This window comes from Helianthus annuus, chromosome 11 (genome assembly GCF_002127325.2).
Source record: "Helianthus annuus cultivar XRQ/B chromosome 11, HanXRQr2.0-SUNRISE, whole genome shotgun sequence".
Lineage (NCBI taxonomy): Eukaryota > Viridiplantae > Streptophyta > Magnoliopsida > Asterales > Asteraceae > Helianthus > Helianthus annuus.
Window position 1 is genome coordinate 2,503,543 of NC_035443.2, and position 21,658 is coordinate 2,525,200.

The 21,658-nt window shown below is 38.7% G+C and overlaps 1 protein-coding gene across 2 annotated transcripts; it reads right to left on the reverse strand.

Moving 5' to 3' along the window:
- Positions 1–406: 406 nt before the first annotated feature.
- LOC110889150 (glutamate-rich WD repeat-containing protein 1) lies at positions 407–10,920 on the reverse strand. 2 transcript variants are annotated; one of them, XM_022136662.2, is made up of 13 exons: positions 10,580–10,920; positions 8,504–8,625; positions 8,238–8,407; positions 5,852–5,930; positions 4,966–5,136; positions 4,789–4,887; positions 4,539–4,707; positions 4,002–4,108; positions 3,456–3,595; positions 2,846–2,918; positions 1,759–1,874; positions 1,548–1,665; positions 407–752 (listed from the first exon to the last, which is right to left on the reverse strand). In XM_022136662.2, the coding sequence occupies exons 2-13, from the start codon at positions 8,549–8,551 to the stop codon at positions 615–617; spliced, it is 1,428 nt and encodes a 475-aa protein (XP_021992354.1). In that variant the 5' UTR covers positions 8,552–8,625; positions 10,580–10,920; the 3' UTR covers positions 407–614. The 2 variants fall into 2 exon arrangements, with proteins under 2 accessions (XP_021992354.1, XP_035835383.1); XM_035979490.1 differs by having other exon boundaries at positions 8,504–8,628; positions 10,635–10,766.
- Between the last annotated feature and the right edge of the window lie 10,738 nt (positions 10,921–21,658).

Sequence of the window (21,658 nt, forward strand, 5' to 3'; positions counted from 1 at the left end):
GATAATAGTTTTGCATCAAGCCTTAGTGCATGCAGCCCCATGTCTTTCGGCTATCAACGCCACCACATGATTAACCATCCCACTCTTTTAACGTTATTGTAACGAAATTAGTGAAATAGCGTTAAAAATTAATGCACTTTCACTTTTACCCCCTCCACACACACACACACATATTATGCGCATACCGCAAGCAGTGCGGAGTTTTAAATATGTAGAATTGGATTTTGATGAAAGGGGATAGAGTGTTTTTTTTAACGGTAAACTGGTTTGTATCTATATAACTTAGCGCGTGTATATTTATATTTCTCATCTGTTTAAACCTGTTTTACGTAGTTGAATTCTTTGGCGAATTTTAAAGAGAACATATACTCAAAGGTTACGATCACAATATACGTATGCACTAAGAAACCTCAAACACCAAACGCCATATAAATATAAAGCAAGAGTCCAAGAATATTATGTAGAAGGTATACTCGGATCATAAAGATAACACGTCTCATGTGATGAACTCTGTAATGTGACACGGACAACAGCTATGGAAAAACTCTACCCTTCTCAGATATTCAATCCAATACTAACCGAAACGTTCATTTTTTATACTATGATCATGGGGTTCAAGCAGCAGCATTAGCGGCAGGGAGATTACTTTCGATATTTGAAGGCATTAAGATGTTGAAACCATCTGCAGCTGTAGATATGAGCATTCCTGGAATCTGCGTATGCCAATGAACTTCTTTCAAGTCTTTCTGACCCTGTTCACGTAAAACCAAACGGTCAACAAACGTTACAAAAACAATCAGCATATTTAAACTACGAGTAAATTACGTTTTGGCCCTTGTGGTTATATCACTTTTACTATATTAGCCCAAAATAAGAATTTTTAACATATCTGCCCCCATGGTTTCTATAACTAACCATTTTGGCCTCGAAGTTTAGAGATCATGGGGGCCAAAATGGTTAGTTACAGAGACCATGGGGGCTAAAATGGTTAGACTTATGGGGCAAAATGGTTAGTTATAGAGACCCATGGTTGCAGAAATCGGCCTAGGCGGCCGATTAATCGGCGCCTAGACGCTAGGCGGCCACTTACTGCCTAATTTTGAGCTAGTCGGTCAATTAATCGGCCATGGTCAAAGTCGGTCAAAGGCAGTACCTAGGCGGTCCTAGGCGGTCAAAAATCGGATTAATCGGACTATATTAATCGGTCAAAATCGGTCCTAGGCGGCCAAAATTGGTCAAAATCGAACCATACTATCTGAAACTTGAAGTATTTATGTGAATTTTGAAGTATTATTTTTATATTATTGGGTATATATATATAATTTTGAAAAAATACATATATAAATCCCATTCCGATTAATCCCTTGGCGGTACCTCACCGCCCGACTAGCGCCTAGCGCCTTCTACAACATAGAGACCATGGGGCAGATATGTTAAAAATTCTTATTTTGGACTAATATAGTAAAAGTGATATAACCACAGGGGCCAAAAACGTAATTTACTCTCTAAACTACTGATAACATAAAGATTCAAGAGGGTAAGTTAACCTGATGAACAAAAAGAAGCTGTGGTGGCAAATCTGTGGGTGCATGTACTTCCTCTTGTGTTTTGGCTTTAAACTCGGCTTCTTCTTCCTCGTCTCGTTCTAAAGACAGATCCCAAATTCTGAAGTTTGAACAAAAATAGCGTTTATACGGAGGTCGTTTAGTAAAGAACGTTCAAATGGTTTTACGAATCTTATTTAAACAAAGCACGTACGTCAATTGATTATCGGCCGATGATACTGCTAAAGTGGACGCTTCATGTGGACTCCATTCAATGGATGTTATCGGATGTTTGTGGTACTGAAAGTGCGCTACTACAGAATCGCCTTCCTGCACAAATAAAACAGTAAATAACTTACATTTAGATTTTAGATTGAGTAAACTGCCAAAATGGTCCCTGAGGTTTGGTTACTTTTGCCATTTGAGTCCAAAACTCAAATCTTTTGAATCTGGGTCCCTGTAGTTTCAAATTTGTTGCCATTTTCATCCAAAAGCAAAAACTTATCAGATTTTTCAGTTAGAGTAAACTGCCATTTTGGTCCCTGTGGTTTGGTCACTTTTGCCACTTTAGTCCAAAACTCAAACTTTTTGCATTTGGGTCCCTGTGGTTTCAGTTTTATTGCCATTTTGGTCCAAAAAGGAAATCAGATCATATTTGTCTTACAAAATCCTGCAATTTTGTCATTTTGCTCATGGGTAAATCAGGTCATATTTGTCTTATAAAATATGGTATTTATTTATAAAAGAGAAATGATCATTTTGCCCCTGCGGAAAATGACAAAATAGCAGGATTTTATAAGGTAAATATGACCTGATTTCATTTTTGGACCAAAATGGCAATAAAACTGAAACCACAGGACCCAGATGCAAAAAGTTTGAGTTTTGGATTAAAGTGGCAAAAGTGACCAAACCACAGGGACCAAAATGGCAGTTTACTCTTTCAGTTAATATCCAGCTTTTTTGTCTTTTTCCTCCCTTTTAATGAAGGGCAAAATGGTCAGATTTTTTTAATTTGTTATAATAAAACGTTAAAAGACCATTTTGCCCTTTATTATAAGGGAGAAAAAAGACAAAAAACTGGATGTTAACTGAAAAATCTGACCAGATTTTGATTTTGGACGAAAATGACAACAAAATTGAAACCACAGGGACCCAGATTCAAAAGGTTGAGTTTTGGACTAAAATGGCAAAAGTGACCAAACCTCAGGGACCATTTTGGCAGTTTACTCTTACATTTATAATCAGTTAGAACCTAAAGAATCAAAAAAAATAAAATCAAGCTTCGTTTTCTGAAGATATACCTTAAGCATTCTAAGATCACGAATAGAAAACGCCCCGTCATCGCTACCGGATGCCAACATACAGCTTGCAAGCCTAATTCAAACCAACGACGCGAAAAAAAAGTACATTATTAACCCTATTAACATGTTCATAAAAGTATTAAATAAAGGAAAAATTACAAATTTTGTCCTTTATCTTAATACCACTTATCAGGCGGTGTCCTTTTTAACGAATTTTGACAACTTTTGCCCTTTACAAGGAATTTTGTTGCACGTTTTGTCCTTTAGGCTTAACCCAGTTAGATTTTCTTGTTAAATCTTGTCACCCAAGGGTATTTTAGTCTTTTTACCCATTTATTTAATTTAATATTATTTAAAAGAATAAAACAAAATATTTTAGGGTTGACTCTTGAAATAAAAGGGTAAAAAGACTAAAATACCCTTGGGTGACAAGATTTAACGAGAAAATCTAACTGGGTTAAGCCTATGGACAAAACGTGCAACAAAATTCCTTGCAAAGGGCAAAACTTGTCAAAATTTATTAAACAAGACACCGCCTGATAAATGGTATTACGATAAAGGACAAAACTTGTAATTTTTCCTTAAATAAAAGATAGATCATGCTACAAACCTGTTCCAAGAAATAACATTGACGTCCGTTTCATGCGCCTTAATAGAAGTTGCTGGTGATTTCCCTATACGCGTGTCCCATATCGCGATAGTTTTATCAACAGAACCGGACGCAAACACAAACGGTTCCGTAGGGCTCCACTGCATCAAAAAGAAGTTGACAAAGCTTGAGTTTTTTTACTCAATTTTGTTTAGAGTAAACTTCTGTTTTGCTCCCTGTGGTTTGGTCACTTTAACGGTTTTGCTCCAAACCTTTAAAAATAGCCATTTTACTCCCTGATGTTTCAGTTTTTTGCCAGTTTGCTCCCCGCCTCTAACTCCATCCAAATTGTTTGTTTTTCCATTTTGCTCCCCGCAGGGAGCAAACTGGCAACAAAACCAAAACATCAGGGAGTAAAATGGCTATTTTTAAAGGTTTGGGGCAAAACCGTTAAAGTGACCAAACCACAGGGGGCAAAACGGAAGTTTACTCTTTTGTTTATGTGTTTACATTTAACGAATAAAACAATACCTGTAAATATAAGTGTCAAAAATATAAAATGGGTACCTGCAGATCTTCAACACTGGCCGTATGTCCGACAAACGGTTTACTATCAACGTTCCACGTTGATTCGGAAGCTGGCTCCCATAAGTGGATGCAATTCTTGCAGTCCCCTTTTTAAATCCAAATAACAAAAATGAACTGTTGAATATAATAACAAATAAAATAAAGAGAAAAATGCCCGGATAGTCCGTGTGGTTTGTCCATTTTTCACCTTTAGTCCCTAACTTTCTAAAATTACAGCTATAGTCCCCAACTTTGGCAAATTCGTTCTCGGATAGTCCCTGGCGTAGATGGGGGTTAGTTTTTTATGTTAAGTGGGTGTGAAATGACTAAAATGCCCTTAATATAAAAAATAACTATTAAATCATTAATATATTCATTCAGGTGGGGCCCACATGGTTTATTTAATTACAGGTGCTATAGCTGTAATTTTAGAAAGTTAGGGACTAAAGGTGAAAAAAGGGCAAACCACAAGGACTATCCGGGCATTTAACTCTAAAATAAATTCAAAATTCACGGTTTATTATTTATAATTCATACCAGAAACAAGCCTGCCGGGGACTAGAGGACTCCAATCAATTGCGTAACCTTCATCCTTGTGACCGGTAAATTTAACCAGCGGCGGTTGATTAATTATTGTCGTAGCATCCTTGCTAATGTTAGTTTCCGACTCCGCCATTGCGTTTAGATGAGAACCGACATCCCAAATCTGTGACATCGGTAGCATAGATTTTGATCAAGTACAATAAAACACTAAAAAGTAAAAAGTATGACAAAAGGTAAGTTATACCTGCACATGACCAGTATCTCCCCAAGATGCGCATATATGCGGTTTTTGTGGCATAGCACGAATCCTGTTTACACAGCCTTCATGAAACACCTTGCGCACCTATGAAAATGTACGGAAATTAAAACAAAGGCAACTTTTTTTTAAAAGTCGGGAACATTAATGGCAGGCATGTGTTACCTGGAAAACTGGAGCCTTTGGTCCATCATTCTCCGCATCGTCATCATCACTATCGCTACTCTCACTGTCCATATCAGTGTCATCGGATGTTTTTTTTGGTACTAGTTCCCGACGTTTCCCAGATATGTTTGATATTTTAAATATTCCAATTGAATTAGGAGCGTTGTGTGCCTAATAGAATAGACAGATTATCAAGAATAAAGCATAAGAGCCTATGCAGTCAGGGGCTGATCTTAGTGAAGCCGTGGCAGAGCCACGCTCTGGCAAGTTTTTCGGCCGTAGTGCTAATTTTCCGCATTTCGATCGAAATTTTGTATATATACTATGTTCCCTGGCAAGTTTTCGGCCGTAGTGCTAATTTTAGTGTTCGTGTCTTTCGGCCCTGGCAGGTTCAACGGGCAAGATCCGCCACTGTATGCAGTCAATGCGGTAAAATATCGGATATCGGTCAAGGACCGATATTTGAAATATAGGTTATCTCGGTGAGATATCGGTGGGATATCGGTAACTTTAATATAATGCAGAATTTATATATAGCAATTTAACACCAATAGTTTAGTGATATATCAGTGATATATCGGTTATATCGGTCAAATAAATATCGGTGATATATGGTTATATCGGTAAAATATCGGTGATATATGGTTATATCGGTAAAATATCGGTGATATATCGGTTATATCGATCAATATTGCCGATAATATCGGTACTGATATCTTGACCGATATTTGACACCGATATTTTACTAAGGGACCGATATATCACCGATATTAACTGCATAGATGAGCTAATAGCTTTATGAACAATAAAACTTCATAATTCCTTTTATAACATTAAAACTTAAAGTCGAAACACAAGAAGCTTAAAAGCTAACAACTAACATTACCTGAGTTCCAGTGACACAATATATCGTGTGCGGAAATTCTGTCCGAACTAATCCAAGTGCATCGCGCACAATATCGAAGCTGCAACACATCAAACAAGCCCATGTCATTGTGTTGCAACAAAAACCTTCTTTTCACCAAGTGTTACAGCATTTTAAACCAGCATGGTGAAATTATTAGCAGCTCACTTCCAAATACTTATATAAAACCGTAACTCTAATTACAAAAAGAGTAAATTACATTTTTGGCCCTTGTGGTTATATCACTTTTACTATATTAGCCCAAAATAAGAATTTTTAACATATCTGCCCCCATGGTTTCTATAACTAACCATTTTGGCCCCTAAGTCTAGAGATCATGGGGGCCAAAATGGTTAGTTATAAAGACCATGGGGGCCAAAATGGTTAGTTATAAAGACCATGGGGGCTAAAATGGTTAGACTTAGGGGCCAAAATGGTTAGTTATAGAGACCATGGGGGCAGATATGTTAAAAATTCTTATTTTGGGCTAATATAGTAAAAGTGATATAACCACAAGGGCCAAAAAGGTAATTTACTCTTACAAAAAAGATGACTTATTTAACAAATAACCCACAACATAATAAACCCAAACACAACAAAAGCACATGTGTAACAACTTATCAAACATACAGGTGTAATAAAAATACAAACTTTCTACCAAAAAAGGGTAAAATAACTCATACAACAACTAACCCACAAAAGAAAAAATCAAAACACACCAAAAGCACATGTGTAAGTGTAAGACCACCCGTAGTCGCCGTCATCCGGCGTTCCCCCCGCCCCCCAAAACACGCCCGAAAACGCCAAACCCCCACCCCTGCCGGCGTGTTTCGGCTTTTTTTGCAAAAAAAAAAAAACCCTCCGCGTGTTTTGAATCACGCTTTGAACATTTTGAGTGGCCAATAACATTTAATCTTCCTTTTTTAGTCCAATAACTTTTTTTGTTGGTTTTTTTTTATTTTTATTTAATTCTTTACACCCTTTTAACATAATGCCCACATCCCCACTACACCCATTTTAGAAAAAACGCCCAATAATGCCCCTTGCTGACCGGACTGCCACATGGCAGAAAACGCCCAAGGGTGGGGGTATTATTCACCCAAACCACTACACATGGTCTAACAACTTATCAAACATTCAGGTGTAATAAAAATACAAACTTTCTACAAAAAAAAAAGGTAAAATAACTCATACAACAACTAACCCACGTCAGAAAAAATCAAAACACACCAAAAGCACATGTGTAACAACTTATTAAATATTTGGGTGTAATAAAAATACAAACTTTTTCATCAAAAAAAGGGTGGAAATGACAGCTTGGTTTAAAAAAGCGAGCTTAAAGCGTGAAGCGATGAAGCGCTAGGGTTGTCGCTTTTTTTTGCTCTGAGGCAACAAATACGTGAAGCGTTTTGAAGCGCGCTTTAAGCCCGAAGCGCCATTGGTTTGAAGCGACGCTTCAGCCCAATCAGGTCAGATTTAGGTTTTTAACTTAGGCCCAATAGTCTCTAATAGGGTTTAACTGAGGCCCGCTACTTCTATACCTAAAAAAAGAGCGTTAGTAAACATCTTCAGCCGCTCCCTCCCTCTTCTCCATAGATTCTTCATACTTTCTCCAATAGACGACATTAATTTATGTTTTAACCTTGGTTTTAAAATGCGCGCATAATGCGTGATGCGCCCGTTGCAGTAGTAAGAGCGCATCGCAACACCTGATGCGTTGCGTTTACATGATGCGGTGATATTGCGACAATTGCGCGTAATGCGTCCTTCGCAAAATGCGCCATGATGCACGCATCATTGTTTGTTACGTTTTTTTTCCCAGATTTTATGAAATGGGTTGGGTTTTTTCAATAATTAATATTTTAGCATGCTTGATTTGAACCATTATGGTTCCTAAACACTTTTTATGGTTCTAGAAACATTTTAGGAAGCTTGATTTGAACCAAAAAGCACAATTCTTATCTTATTATGTCGATTGTTTTAGTATAAATAATTTTTTAGTATATTTTTATAAAGAGTGCATCGCATACGTGATGCGTTCGCATCACGCATTACGCATCACGCATCAGATTTTTGGACCAAACGCATCGGAGCGCATCACGCAATTTAAAACCAAGGTTTTAACTATGTTTTCATGTGTTAAGTGTGTTTTTTAATCATGTTTTTGTGTTTGTATTGATTAACAAGTAGAATACGTCATATTGATGCGTACAAATATTTTATTTTTATTTTTTTTTTTATTTTGAGCGCTTCGTATACATGAAGCTCTCGCTTCGCGCTTAAAGCTTTTGGAACCAAAACGCTTCGGAGCGCCGCTTTTTTAAACCAAGAATGACAGTACTAATGGCAGTATATGTATGTAATGAACCTTAAGCAGGGCCAGCCAATGTGAAAAGCATGAAGAGAATTGTAAGCTGAAGGATCACATTGAAGCTCTTCACCCTCTTCTAAAGCATCCACACCTGGTTGCCACACCTTTGCTGGAACAGAAGGTATCGAGGAGCTTGAAGAAGAAGACCCGTCTCCTTTCTTTGAGCTCTGATTATTATGTTATAAATCACAACATACAAACAAACAAAGAATTGAATACAAATGGCAATTCAACAGGTGTAAATTAACGAGTGGGATATATACCTTGTTCTTTCGCTTTGCTTTCTTGGGGTTTTTCAAGCTTCGAACCATCTTTGATTAACGAGTGGCGGATCCAGGAGTTTTTCCGTTGGGTTCACTTTTTTAGATACTCCAATTTCATATGACTGAACATAAAAAAAATTCGGGTCGGTTCGACAGTTCGGATCGGGTAAGGTTCATCACACAATAAAAGTACGATACAATAATGAAAAGAAAATCGTCATTAAAATTTTAAAAACACATAATATAAAATACGATAGTCTTTACAAATAAAGAAAAAAACTACCTAAAGTTGTTCCCGACAAGTTTTCATCTTTTGAAAACATTGCATTACACTCTCTACGGAAACGTTGCCTAATACTTGGTTTAAAAAAGCGGGAAGCGCACAAAAGCGATGAGGCCTAAAACCGATTTTAAAAAAACGAAGCGCAAAAGCGGTGAGCTTTTCGTACGCAAAGCGCAAAGTGATTATATAGTTTATTTTATATATCTCATAAGTGTTTAGCATCCAATACCTATGATTTAGCTATAATTAAGCTTTATATATGTTTTAAAATGAACAAAACATAAATGTACAGCATAAAAAGCCTGTTGTACAACACTCAGAAGCATAGAAACACCCCATGTACAAAAAGCGTGCGCCTCAGCTGCGCCTTAGGTTGATTTTCACCCTAAAAAGCGCGCCTCAGCTGCGCTTCTTGTATTGGGTGTCAGCCCAATGGCCACCAGCCCGCATTCTAACCCGGAGGTGGCGGGTTCGAGTCTTGCTCGTTCCCAATGCCCCTACGGTAGCGGATTTACCCCCAGACTCAGGCTTGCTGGGTGGCGGTCTGCGAGGTGGGATCACCTCGGCGGTTGGGAGGACCGTGGAATATCCCCCCCCCCCTTAGAAACACCCCATGTACAAAAAGCGTGCGCCTCAGCTGCGCCTTAGGTTGATTTTCACCCTAAAAAGCGCGCCTCAGCTGCGCTTCTTGTACATCGTGCGCCTTATGTCACACAAGGCGATGGGGTTTGCGCCTAGATGCGCTTTGCGCTTAAGCGCGCTTTTTTAAACCAAGCCTAAATACCAAATTCAAGCTTCAATGTGTTGCAATTTAACATCACTAATAAAAGCATCAACAAAATTTGAAACAACTCAAGCTGATTATAACAATTTAAAACATCAAAACAAATTGTTTAGGGCAGACTTGACAACTAAGCCGTTTACAGCATATGAAGTTTGCAAGAAAATCACTAGCATAAAAGGCTTGGTACAGACATATACCCTCTTAAACCACTCTTTAGACATTCTGGTTATATTATGTTTGATATCGTAATGCTTTTTAATGATATTGCAGTTAATGCAGTAAAATATCGGATATCGGTCAAGGACCGATATTTGAGATATAGGTTATCTCGGTGAGATATCGGTGGGATATCGGTAATTTTAATATAATGCAAAATTTACATATATAGCAATTTAAAAATAATATTTCAGTGATATATCGGTCAAATATCGGTGATATATCGGTTATATCTGTCAAATATCCTATGCAGTTAATATCGGTGATATATCGGTTATATCGGTCATATCGGTCCCTTAGTAAAATATCGGTGTCAAATATCGGTACCGATACTATCGGCGATATTGACCGATATAACCGATATATCACTGATATTTGACCGATATATCACCTATATTTGACCGATATATCACTGATATATCACTGAATTCTTGGTGTTAAATTGCTATATATATAAATTTTGCATTATATTAAAATTACCGATATCTCACCGAGATAGCCTATATTTCAAATATCGGTCCTTGACCGATATCCGATATTTTACCGCATTAACTGCATAGCAAATATCGGTTATATCGGTCAATATCGCCAATAATATCGGTACCGGTATTCTGACCGATATTTATATAACCGATATATCACCGATATTAACTGCTATACTGGTATTTATACACAAGGTCTTTCTCTAAATGTTTAAAAAGTATGTCTTTCAGCATGTCATTAATGTTGGGAAAAATGATTTGTATTGGATGAAATATGTTAATAGCAATTGTTGATTTCAGATTTGGCTTACATTTTGATGTCAATGTTTGATCAAACTATATGAAATTTGACTCCCAAAGTAGAATTGAGGAGGACGGACGGCTGGAGGTGGTCGCTGGAGGGAGGAGGGTGAGGTGAGGGTGGAGGCGCTTTGTTCGCTTTTTACCGTTGTGAAGAAGATGGAGAACTGAACAGAGGGTTTTAGTTTTAGGTATTTAGGGTTTTATAAAACTCAAGAGACTAGGGTTTTATATTGCTCGGATGGAATCTTCATAGCTTCGGTGAAGGATAAAACTTTTTTTTAGTGATGAAATTTCTTTAATGGCCATTTAAGGGTGGTAAAACACTATTAAGAAAAAGAATCGTGTCTATAAAAGTTGTATTAAGGTGGATAACAATAATATATGGAAAAAAGTAGTGTGGAGCATCCATCATCATAATAGGTCTTGGTCTCCGGTACCGGTGAAAATGTCTATGCCGGGATTGTGGAAGCAGATTGTTGGAATTGCCAAGGATCTATCGGCTTTTGGAATCGATTTGGGGTCATGCTTTCAGGCAGCAGTGAGGAACGGGTTGGGTACTTCCTTCTGGTTGGACTGTTGGGTCACAGACATACCACTCAACATTATGTTTCCAGCACTATTTCAGTTAGAATGTGACAAGAAGGTGTTAGTTGCGGATCGGGTTAAGGTTCAAGCCGGGGTAAGATATGTTGCTTTTAATTGGGTTCGGTGTCCGCATCTACAGCAGGAGATAAAAGAGATGATGGACCTGTCGAGTTTGCTGGAAAAGATTAACATTACGGAAAACATAGATACTTGGAAATGGGTGTCGGATGATTCTGGTACCTTTTCGGTTAGTGGGCTAAGGCGACTGATGAGGCCCATTCTGAATGGTAGTATGAATCAGAACCATTATTGGAATAAATGGTGTCCACTAAAGGTTAATTTTATGACTTGGCGTCTGTTTATAAACCGGTCACCGACAAAGGAAGTACTCTTGAGACGGAATTTCCAGCTCGCTAGTGCCAGCAGCGTCTTCTGTGAAGAAGCTAAGGAATCCGCTGATCATCTTTTTGCGGCATGTAGGTATGTTTGGGAAATCTGGGAAGAGGTTTTTAAATGGTGGAGAATATCTACTCCTTTTTTTCTTTTGTGCGAAAGCTGTTCTTGAACTACACAACCATTGTCGCGGTTCGAGAAGGTGCAAAAACGTTGTTTATTCGGTTATCCAAACGGCGATTTGGTCTATATTGCGAGTGCAAAATGATTCATTTTTTAATAACAAAAGGGTGACGGTGGTGAACGTGGTAAACGAGATCAAGGTATTGAGTTCTCTTTGGTTAAAATATCGGGCAAAGGCGATATCGCTCACTTGGGAAAATTGGTGTATGTTTGACTTAGTTTGTATGAATGTGTAAACTTTGATGGATGTAATTTGTGTTAACTGATGTTAACCGTTGTTTTAATAAAATGTATCTTTTGTTGGCCATTCAAAAAAATAAAAGTTGTATTAAAAGTAAAGTTTTTTAATCATAAACTAGGGATAATTTTTTTTATTAGATATCGAACTGATCCCGATCAAAGAATATCGACACCCTTTACGGTGTTTATTCTTATGGTTTTCGGTTTTATACAAACCGCTTTCACAAAATTTACATAATAACTAGGCATGTAAATATGTAGCTTATCTCTTGTATAGCGTGATAATAAATAGATATCGCGTTGTATCTTGCGAAGAAAACCTCCTGCTTTAAGTTACCCATTATATATATTTATACAATATAAATTAGCAACTATTTTGTGCATTAGGAAGGTGTACTCCTAGCTTAGGGTGTGTTTCAAAAAAAAATTGATTTTTCACTTTTAACCCAAGCATTTTCATAATTTGTATTTTAACCCCTTTTAATTTTTTTACTTTTAACACAAAGTTTTTCACCTTTTATAATTTAACCCAACACTTTATTATATAAAACTTTGGTCCCTCATACTTTTTATCTTTCGCAAGTTTTTCGTTTTACGTTTCGTTCTAAATTTTGCGAGTTAACACGTCGTAGCGTGCATGTGAGGTTCAACGTTTTTTGCTCTATTTTTTCGAATTTGATAGGCTCGTCACAACGTATCCATTTTCCCCTTTTGACAAATCCGCCGCAACGGGCGGGTCCTTGATCGACTAAGTTATTATTTTCTACGTTTTACGTTTCTGATTAATTTCTTCGCATTAACACACTGTAACGGGTGTGCGTGGTTCAACGATTTTAAGTCTGCTTTTCGTTCGGTGTAATTTTTTCCATTTTATCTATTTTATTTTTACGAGTTTTTCTGATGTTGGGAGTCGATGCCGGTGTGGCATTGGTGCTACTTGGCATGGTTTTACGAACGTTTTTAACATATTAAATTTTTTACTAGTATTTTGTTTCCGTTTACCCTTATTGTAACACCCCGTGTTACCGAATGTCAAAGTCAAAGTCAAAGGTTGACTTGTGACTATAATTAGTCCATTTTAATTTTTGTATTATGTGGAGTAAGTGTTGTTTAAATCAAAGTGATCGAATATTTATCAATGCGAACCGATTATCGACCTTGAATAGCAGGAAGTAACAATGCGATAAGTTAATCAATCAGTAATCAAGCTAATCAAATCATCATCAAACTCGAAACTCGAATTATGCGAACTTTGGTATTGTCATATGTGTGTGTGCTTATGTGTTGCTTGTGCGTGTCTACTTAATGTTATATGTGTGGTAATCAAATTGAATCAAATCGAAACTCAAAATGCAATCGAACTCAATCACATCGAATCGAAATCGAAGAGGACTAGTAACTATGGATGCTTATGTTAGATATAGTGGTTGGGACTAAAAGTAATTTGAATAGGAAACTCTATCGTATTCGTATCATCCTCAATCGAAATATCAAAAACCGTCGCCGAACACTCGAAACGGGCCACTGATCGAACAGGATTATGCTGATCGAACAGCCCAGCCGATCGAACATGTTGTTCGATCGAGTAGGCCGTCCGATCAGGATGCCTGTCCGATCGGCCAGCACTTTCCCCTTTTGGAGCCTATAAATAGGGCTGTCATTGTCATTATTTCCACTTTTGGAAACTCTCTGACCGACCAGCTCGTGCTCCCCTTCTTTTCTCAGATTTCTTCCGATTTCGGTAAGTTTTCACTCTAAATCTTGTACGTTTTTATCAATACACACTTCTACACCTTTCTATCTTTCAAATCTTGATTTCTAACCGTGAAATCACCAAGATCTAAGTGTTCTTGGATGATGTCATCATGGTGTTCTTGAAGAACATCATGTTTTGGCCTCATTCCACCGTGAATAGCTTAGATCTAACCGATTTCCACATAAATAAACTATCTATCATAGATCTAAATATTTCATGTGTGAAAGATTGAAAGACGGACTTTCCGACTTTCTTTCAACTCTTTTACCCTCAAAACCTTCAAACCGGTAGAAACGAAGCTTGAACCAGCTCACTAATCATCCTAACAACCACGTGGTTCAAGATTCGGATTCTAACTACGAGGTTCACCGATTTCGGGTTAAACGCCAAACTACCGTTCCGAACAGTTCACCTGCCGGACTTGGGTGATTCCTGTCTGGACAGGGGAAACCAGTAAGAACGAAAGTTCCATTGTTCAACTCGTTGTCAAACTACCTCGATATAACTTCAAGAAATCAAAACAGCCAAGTGTTAGACGAATAGGCCGACCAGGTCAGGATGCTGGCCGAACGGCTAGGCTGTCCGAACGAACAGCCTAACCGATCGGACCTACCAGCCCATCGACCGGGCCAGCCGATCGGCTAGCACATGGCCCCACACTTTACAAATTCATGAAGTCTGGTATTGACGAAGTGATGTTCGATCAAACCTTTGTTTGGTAAACATTACTGTTCGGATCATGAGATATTATGCTTCAACACTTAACCGATTTTCAAGTTTGTTCAACGTATTAGAATGCCACCCGGTCGAGCCTGCTGTTCGATCGAGCATGTTGTTCGATGGAGTGACATCCTGCTGAGGACTACTACTGAAGTTCCTAACTGATCGGGTAAGTCGGCCGATCGAACAGACCGTTCGATCGATCGACCTGAAAGGTAAGAACACTTTAGGGTTCTCAAATACTGCAGCAAAAACTTCAAAAGTTCAAACCATCATACACAAACACATCCTGCACAAAGGAAGAAACAATCCACTTGAACAGTCTAACCGATCGAGCCTGCCGGCCGATCGAATAGGTTGTCTGATCGGATTGTCCAGTCGATCGAACCAGCCGCTCGATCGAACCTACCGTTCAATCGACCAGGCTGTTCGACCCACTGTCCCTTGCTCCATTTTCATATTACTCATCGTTGTGCCATCGAACTATTCAGGCTAACCCTACTCAAGTGCTCCCTTCAATCCATCAATTACAGTGAGTATACTCGATCCCTTTTTGCTTCAGCACTTTTGGGTGTTACATACGTTACTTATCAAAATCACAATTGAACACACTACTCAATTATTTGAACGCTAACCGATTATGCATGTATTATGTGACTAAAATGAATGCTTGTTGATTGTGTTTACACGTGGAATGCTGTCTACCTGCCTTAGCAACATAGTACTATAGTTTGGACTCAGCACCCGTTCACACGGGGGTTGTTAAGGACAATTACTTGCATGGATTACGGTGGAAATCGTGTATTGCGAACTGTTTCGGACAGTCAACCCGCAGTCGTTGGTATCGATAGATCCATGTCGATAATTAACATGCTTCTTTTACCTATGTGTACGTGCTGGTTATGCGTAAACTACTCGAACTCTATTATACTATTATTAAACTTGTATGCTCACCTTACATTATATGTATTGACTTTATTTTCAACGTATGTGACAGGTGTTTAAGGTGTTTGCTTGCCAGGAAAGCGAGGCTAGAATAACGCTCTAGAGGGCCCCAACAAATAGTTGTCTGTCAAGATCAAGCGTCTAGTGTTTAGTTGTACGTAGATCTTGTTAGGCTGGGTCTTAGGAGCATTCGAACAATATTTATTTCATGTTATATTAAATCTGAGTTGTCAGAACAGAATTAATTGACTAGATGTTACGTGTAATAATTAATTGTATTGTTTGGAACACGGTATTGGACGTGTTATTTAAACTGAATAGTATTAATAGTTGTTGTGGGAACTTCTGGACAATCTGTTTCGCTCAGTGCCATGCCCCGATGATTCCGCCATCGGTTGGGGTGTGAGACTTATACTTTCTCTAATTTTTACATGCATATTTTATGTACGGGTAGGTATAAATATGATTTGTTATACATTTCGACGTAAACTTTTTTTATAAACAACTCTAGGTCAAATATAATACGTTTTCGTTTAAAAAAACCATTTTTACGTGCATATTTTTATGTACGTTTCGGTATAAATTTAAGTTGTTCTACGTTTCGACGTAAACTTGTTGGGAAATGATTCGTGTCAAATATAATATGTTTATGTGTTTTATTTTATGTATGTTTCGTAAAGTTTTTTTCGAACCGAGTGGAGTCAAATTATTGTTTCTTTTTTTCCCTTTTATTCGAAAGCTCTAATTAAACCATTTCGATTACATGTGTCAGATTTTCCTTTATACCTGTTACGTTTTTTTATGTATGAGTTGGGTCACACATAATACGTTATGATTGTTCGATATGAATTTGATTTACTTTACGTTTGATCCAATCACAATGCTTATACAAGTTACATTGAGTACAACTGGATACGTCGAAATACGTGGTTTCATATGGTTAATGCATCATATAATGTTTGGACTAATCCATTCAATGCTTACGATGTACCCGCGCCGCAACGCGGGCGGGTCTTAAGCCTAGTTATAAATTATAAATTTGAAACTTATTTATGCATAACAACTTGTACTTGTTTGTTGTGCTTGTTATCATTATTTTGAAATTGTGCTTCATCTTAATATGTATTACTATTTTTTAGCATTTTTTATTTTATTTTTAGACTGTGTTTTATTGGTAATAGGTTAAGATGTGTTTTATCGGTAATAGGTCAAATTAGATGTATATCACAAAATTTCGACAACTTTGCGTAGGCTAATTGATCTTTTTGAACACGCATCAACACTCTTTTGGATATATCACGAATTTACTTTTTAGGTGTTATAATGAACCAAACTGATGACGAACATACTCCCGTGCAATGCGCGAGTAAATTTTACTAGTCCAAATTAATTTGTAATCAAAACTACTTTTCTTTGATTTCATCGACTTCCACTAGGCTTTTAAAAAGGATACAACCCATGAAAATTTTGGTAACATTGCTTTAGAGGGTGTTTAATATTTTATTGGTGGCTTGTTTTTAAAGAGTTTGGTATTTTGACATTTTCGTTCAAGTTCATATTTTTTTAGTCTACAACAATTAAATATGCTTAAATAATATAGTGAAAGGTTCCATTGTGGAGAATTCAAATGTTATGTGGATTATAAAGTGAGAACCGAAAAACAATGTATTTAACATATTAAATTTATCTTAAAAAATTTAATTTAAAATACTAAAATTTATTTTTTCAAGATTTCCGTCACTGTCATGAATAATACCTTCTGCTAGCCAAGAGCAACATTGACTCGAATTACACACCTGCAACACAATCCAACATACATATAAAAGTCGGTTGCGCTTAGTGCTGAGTGAGTTCTAACAATTAAAATTGAAACGTTTAAATCAACCATGAAGGATTATTCTTTTAACACTTAAACTCGATTTTTATATATAAACATCAATGACCATTTTATACCCATTTCATAACCACACATACAAGGATCCACCATTGAAGGCTAACACATATAGTTGTAGCTAAAACGTATATCACATCATATAAAAGGCTAACACATAATCCCACACATCTTCGTAACATTATTTACATCCTATACTTTAAGAATATGCATATCTCACGAGTAATCGTCACCACTCCATCTTAGTTATGTCGAATGGGCTAATCCAGTTGTGTCACATAAGCTAACTCATTTCAGGTGTGTCGAATAGGCTATTTTATTCCAGTTGTGTTGAATGGGCTAAGTTATTCCAGTATTTGAGTTGGCTGAATAGGCTACAATATTAGTACCCGTACAAGGGTTATTTCATAACATCACATTATCGCGGGTTAACCACGTGACTCTTTTAAACATCATCTAACCCACCTATTTTCACTTTAAGGATTTTTTAACATTAACATTTTACACTTCTAAATATTTACCTCATGATTTCACTACACTTAGGTAATCACACAACGTGTCTACATCTTCTAAACCACAACTCTACTAATCATACAACTCATTTTTTAACATAGACTCATTGGACAACGTTTAATAAACAATACATTCATAAAACTTGTCATTTAATGAAAACATGTAACAACGTGTAAACGCATGTATGCTAGCCTCAAAACACATGACCTTGGACTCAAACTTGAGCAACCCCCCCCCCCCCAACCCCAAGACCTTGTCATGACGTGCTCCTTAGACCGTGGGGTATGGTGGGGCTTGGGTTGGGCATTTGGTGACACGTGTAAAGGGAGCCAGCCCACTGCCAGGTTACGTGTCCGCGGGGTATGGCGGGGCGTGGGTTGGGCGGGCTTGGGTTGGGTGCACCGCGTGGCATAAATGTTTAAAAAAAAATACAAAAAATTTATAAAAAATCACACAACATTTATAAAAAAACCTACAACTTCATTAAAATTTTAAAAATTACATAATCCTAAAAATTACATAATTTCTAAAAATTACAAAATAAAAAAACCTAGAGCGTTAAAAAAATTTCAAAAAGGTCGATCTTGTCGAACGCCTTGTTTCCTTGCCTCGAAACTCTATGTTCGCCACCGCCACCCGGTCCTCGTGGCTTAACTCGCCACCGGGAACGGCTTCGTAGTAATCCTTGAAACGCTCGAGCTTGGGCCGTAGCTCGCGCCATTTATGTTGGCACGCGTTGAGGTTGTGGCGGTCGTTACCGACGTTATGTCGGTAGGCCGTGAATGCTTCCGCCCAATATTTTGTTTGGCCCGGTGGCCGCCCTTTCATACCGTCGACGACGCTAGTTACGAGTGCCATTTCTTCTTCACGGGTCCAGGATGCCATAGTGGTGTTGGGTTCGTGGGATGGGGGGGGGACCAGCGGGGTAGCGGGTTCAAGACAGTGGGTAGCCGGTGGGGTTTTGGTTCGTGGGATGGGGGGACCAGTGGGGTTGGGGTTACAATACATAGGCCTTTGGGTGACCCGGGTGGCGGTTAGAGAAGATGGGGGGATGGGGGGACCGTTTGAATTTTAAAATTCAAAATCAACCGCCTGAAGTGGCGGGTGAACCAATAGGATTCAGCCAGCTCGCTTGGCCATACTGCCTCACGCCCGACTTGAAAGCCAAGCCCCAAGGGGCCACGCCACAACCCAAACCCACCCGGGGTGGTGGCTTGGGCGTTTTCCCCCAACCCACGCCCAAACTCCCGCCCCATACCCTATGGCCTTACTTCAAGCTTCGATTTGACTGGCAGAACGCCCAAAACAGAGACCCGTAGCCAAAGTTATGGCCATTTTCGTGTAACACCTTTGTAAGCTCGATCATGGGCCTCCAGAAACGCCATCTATCACACTTGGGCATCAATAACCAAATCCAAACATTAAACATTCATTACATGATAAAAGGACTTAAATAAAATAAGTTTAAAAAAACAAATGATAGTTAAACATGGATGAATAGGATCATTTTTTTTCTTCGGAATCAAAAGTGATTTAGGACCTTCATTCATAGATGAAGGATCTTGGTCTAGAGCTGTCACGATAACATTAAGATTAAGATGGCAAATTATGTTAGTGATAATACAATTGAATATTGCGAATTCAAATTAGAAAAAAAGGGTTTAAGCGAAAAAAATCAGGCCTACTCAACATTTGAATGAAAAAACATAAAAAAAATACGGGAATAGTAATTTCAAAATTCAAAATTTAGAAAAAATGATTTTTAAACTAAAGGTTGCTTTGTATTTCTTGAATCCATATATTAGAAAACAATTAACCAGTAATTACATAAATTGGAAATTCATAAATTTACGAACCTGATATCTTCAAATAATAGTAAAGCTTCCTTAAAAAACCAACACCCTGCACATACACTTCACAAATTCAGTTCATAAACTATAAACAATTAAAATATATAAACTATATAAAATCCACTTACCAGAAAATATAACACGATTGACAAAGGTGAGTGAAAAGGATCTGGTATGCCTTTATAGACTTCAACCGAGGCTCAATGTATAGAAGAGGAAGCCAATTTCAAAGAGCGATCCGTGTGAATACTTATGTATACCGTAAGATTAGGTTTAGAGGTCGAGCACCACTGTAGGATTTGTGTTTCTTGAATATGATTTGAAGTTTTATGCAAATATGGATCTTTATGATTTGTGTTTTTAGAGAAAAAAGTAACATAAGAATGTGTTTCGAGTTTTTTGAACCATATAATGGATCTGAAAAGAGAAGAAGTAGAGGAAACGAAGAAGGGGAAGATGGGTATGGGCGCGTGTAGGGTTTTTGACTAGGCTTTTGTGTGTATTGCATAGGAGAAAGGGTCTGTTTGTGATGCGGGCCCAAGTGTGGAAGAGCGGGCCATCTTGTATTTGGAGGCCCAGGATCGTGTAACAAAAGGGGCTTCACTAAAATGGCTCTAACTTGGGCTACGGGGGTCCGTTTTGGGCGTGCGACCAGGAGAAACGAACGTAAGAATGAGCTCCATCTTGCTGCAAACCGGGTCATCGTCCGGGCCGAAAAACGCTTATTTCTATTAGTTATTTGCATTTTTATGTTTTTTGGACTATTTTGGGCATTTTGTTTTAGGCCGTGTGTTTGGCCTGTTATCTTTTTTAGGCTCATTTCGAATTTTTGTTCTTATTTATATGTCCCTTTAGTAATTGAAACAATCAGACTTGAATTTTGAGAAAACTGAATTTTCACTTCAAATTCCGTGGCCTTTGGGTTGCAATTTGGGGGTTGGGGAAGAACTACACGGGTATTCTTAGAATCAACGTGTTCAATCTTCATTATCGTACTGCACACTACATCAGTTTGGTATGGCATAATGGAATAAATGAGGGAATGAAATGGACGAGGTAATGGAAAAGACAAAAGAATGAAATGGATCATTACATTTTCGTTACCATGCAGGATAAATCATTACATTGTGTTGTTTGGTAGGTGAGAAAGGAGGAATGAATTAAATCGGCGATGGGTGGTGGGGTGATTGGTGGCGGCTAGTGGCGGTGGTCGATGGTAGCACTGGTGGGTGGCAGTGGTCGGTGGGTAACGGTTGTTAGCGATGGCGGCGGCGATGATCGGGGTTGGCGGTGGTTTGCGGTGGCAGGTGGCGGCGATGGTGGTGGTGACGACGGTCGGTCGTGGTGGTTGACGATAGCGAGTGGTGCCCACGGTGGATGGTGGTGGTGGTCGGCGGTAATGCCCGGGGTGGCGATTGTCGGTGGTAGCGGGTGGCGTCGATGGTCGTGGCGACGACGATGGTGGTGGTAGTCAACGGTAGCGGGAGGTGGCCGCGGATGATGTAGGTGGTGGTGGACGGCGGAGGGTGGCGGTAGTGGTCGGGGTGGCGGTGGTCGATGGTAGCGGGTGGCGGCGATGGTGGTGGCGGGCGTTGGTGGCAGCGACAACGATGGGTGGTGGTGGTCGACGGTAGCGGGTGGTGGCAGCGGAGGATGGTGGTGGTGGTCGGCGGAGGGTGGTGGTAGTGGTCGGGGTGGCGGGTGGCAATGATGGTAGTCGATGGCGGCGGAGGTTGGTGGTGGTGGTCGGCGGAGGTTGGTGGCGGGTGGTGACGACGGCAGGTGGTGGTGGTAGATGGTGGAGGCGATGGGCAGTGTTTGTGACGTACGTTGAAAGAGGGAATAGAATGGAAAAAAACAATGTGGTGGATGAAATGAATTTGAGGAAATGAAATGACTTATGTAATGGGTGATTCCATTACGTTGACCAACCAAACACACTTTTTTTCATTCTCTCACAATAGTTCATTCCATTCCACCTCCCATTCCTGCATACTAAACACTACCAAAA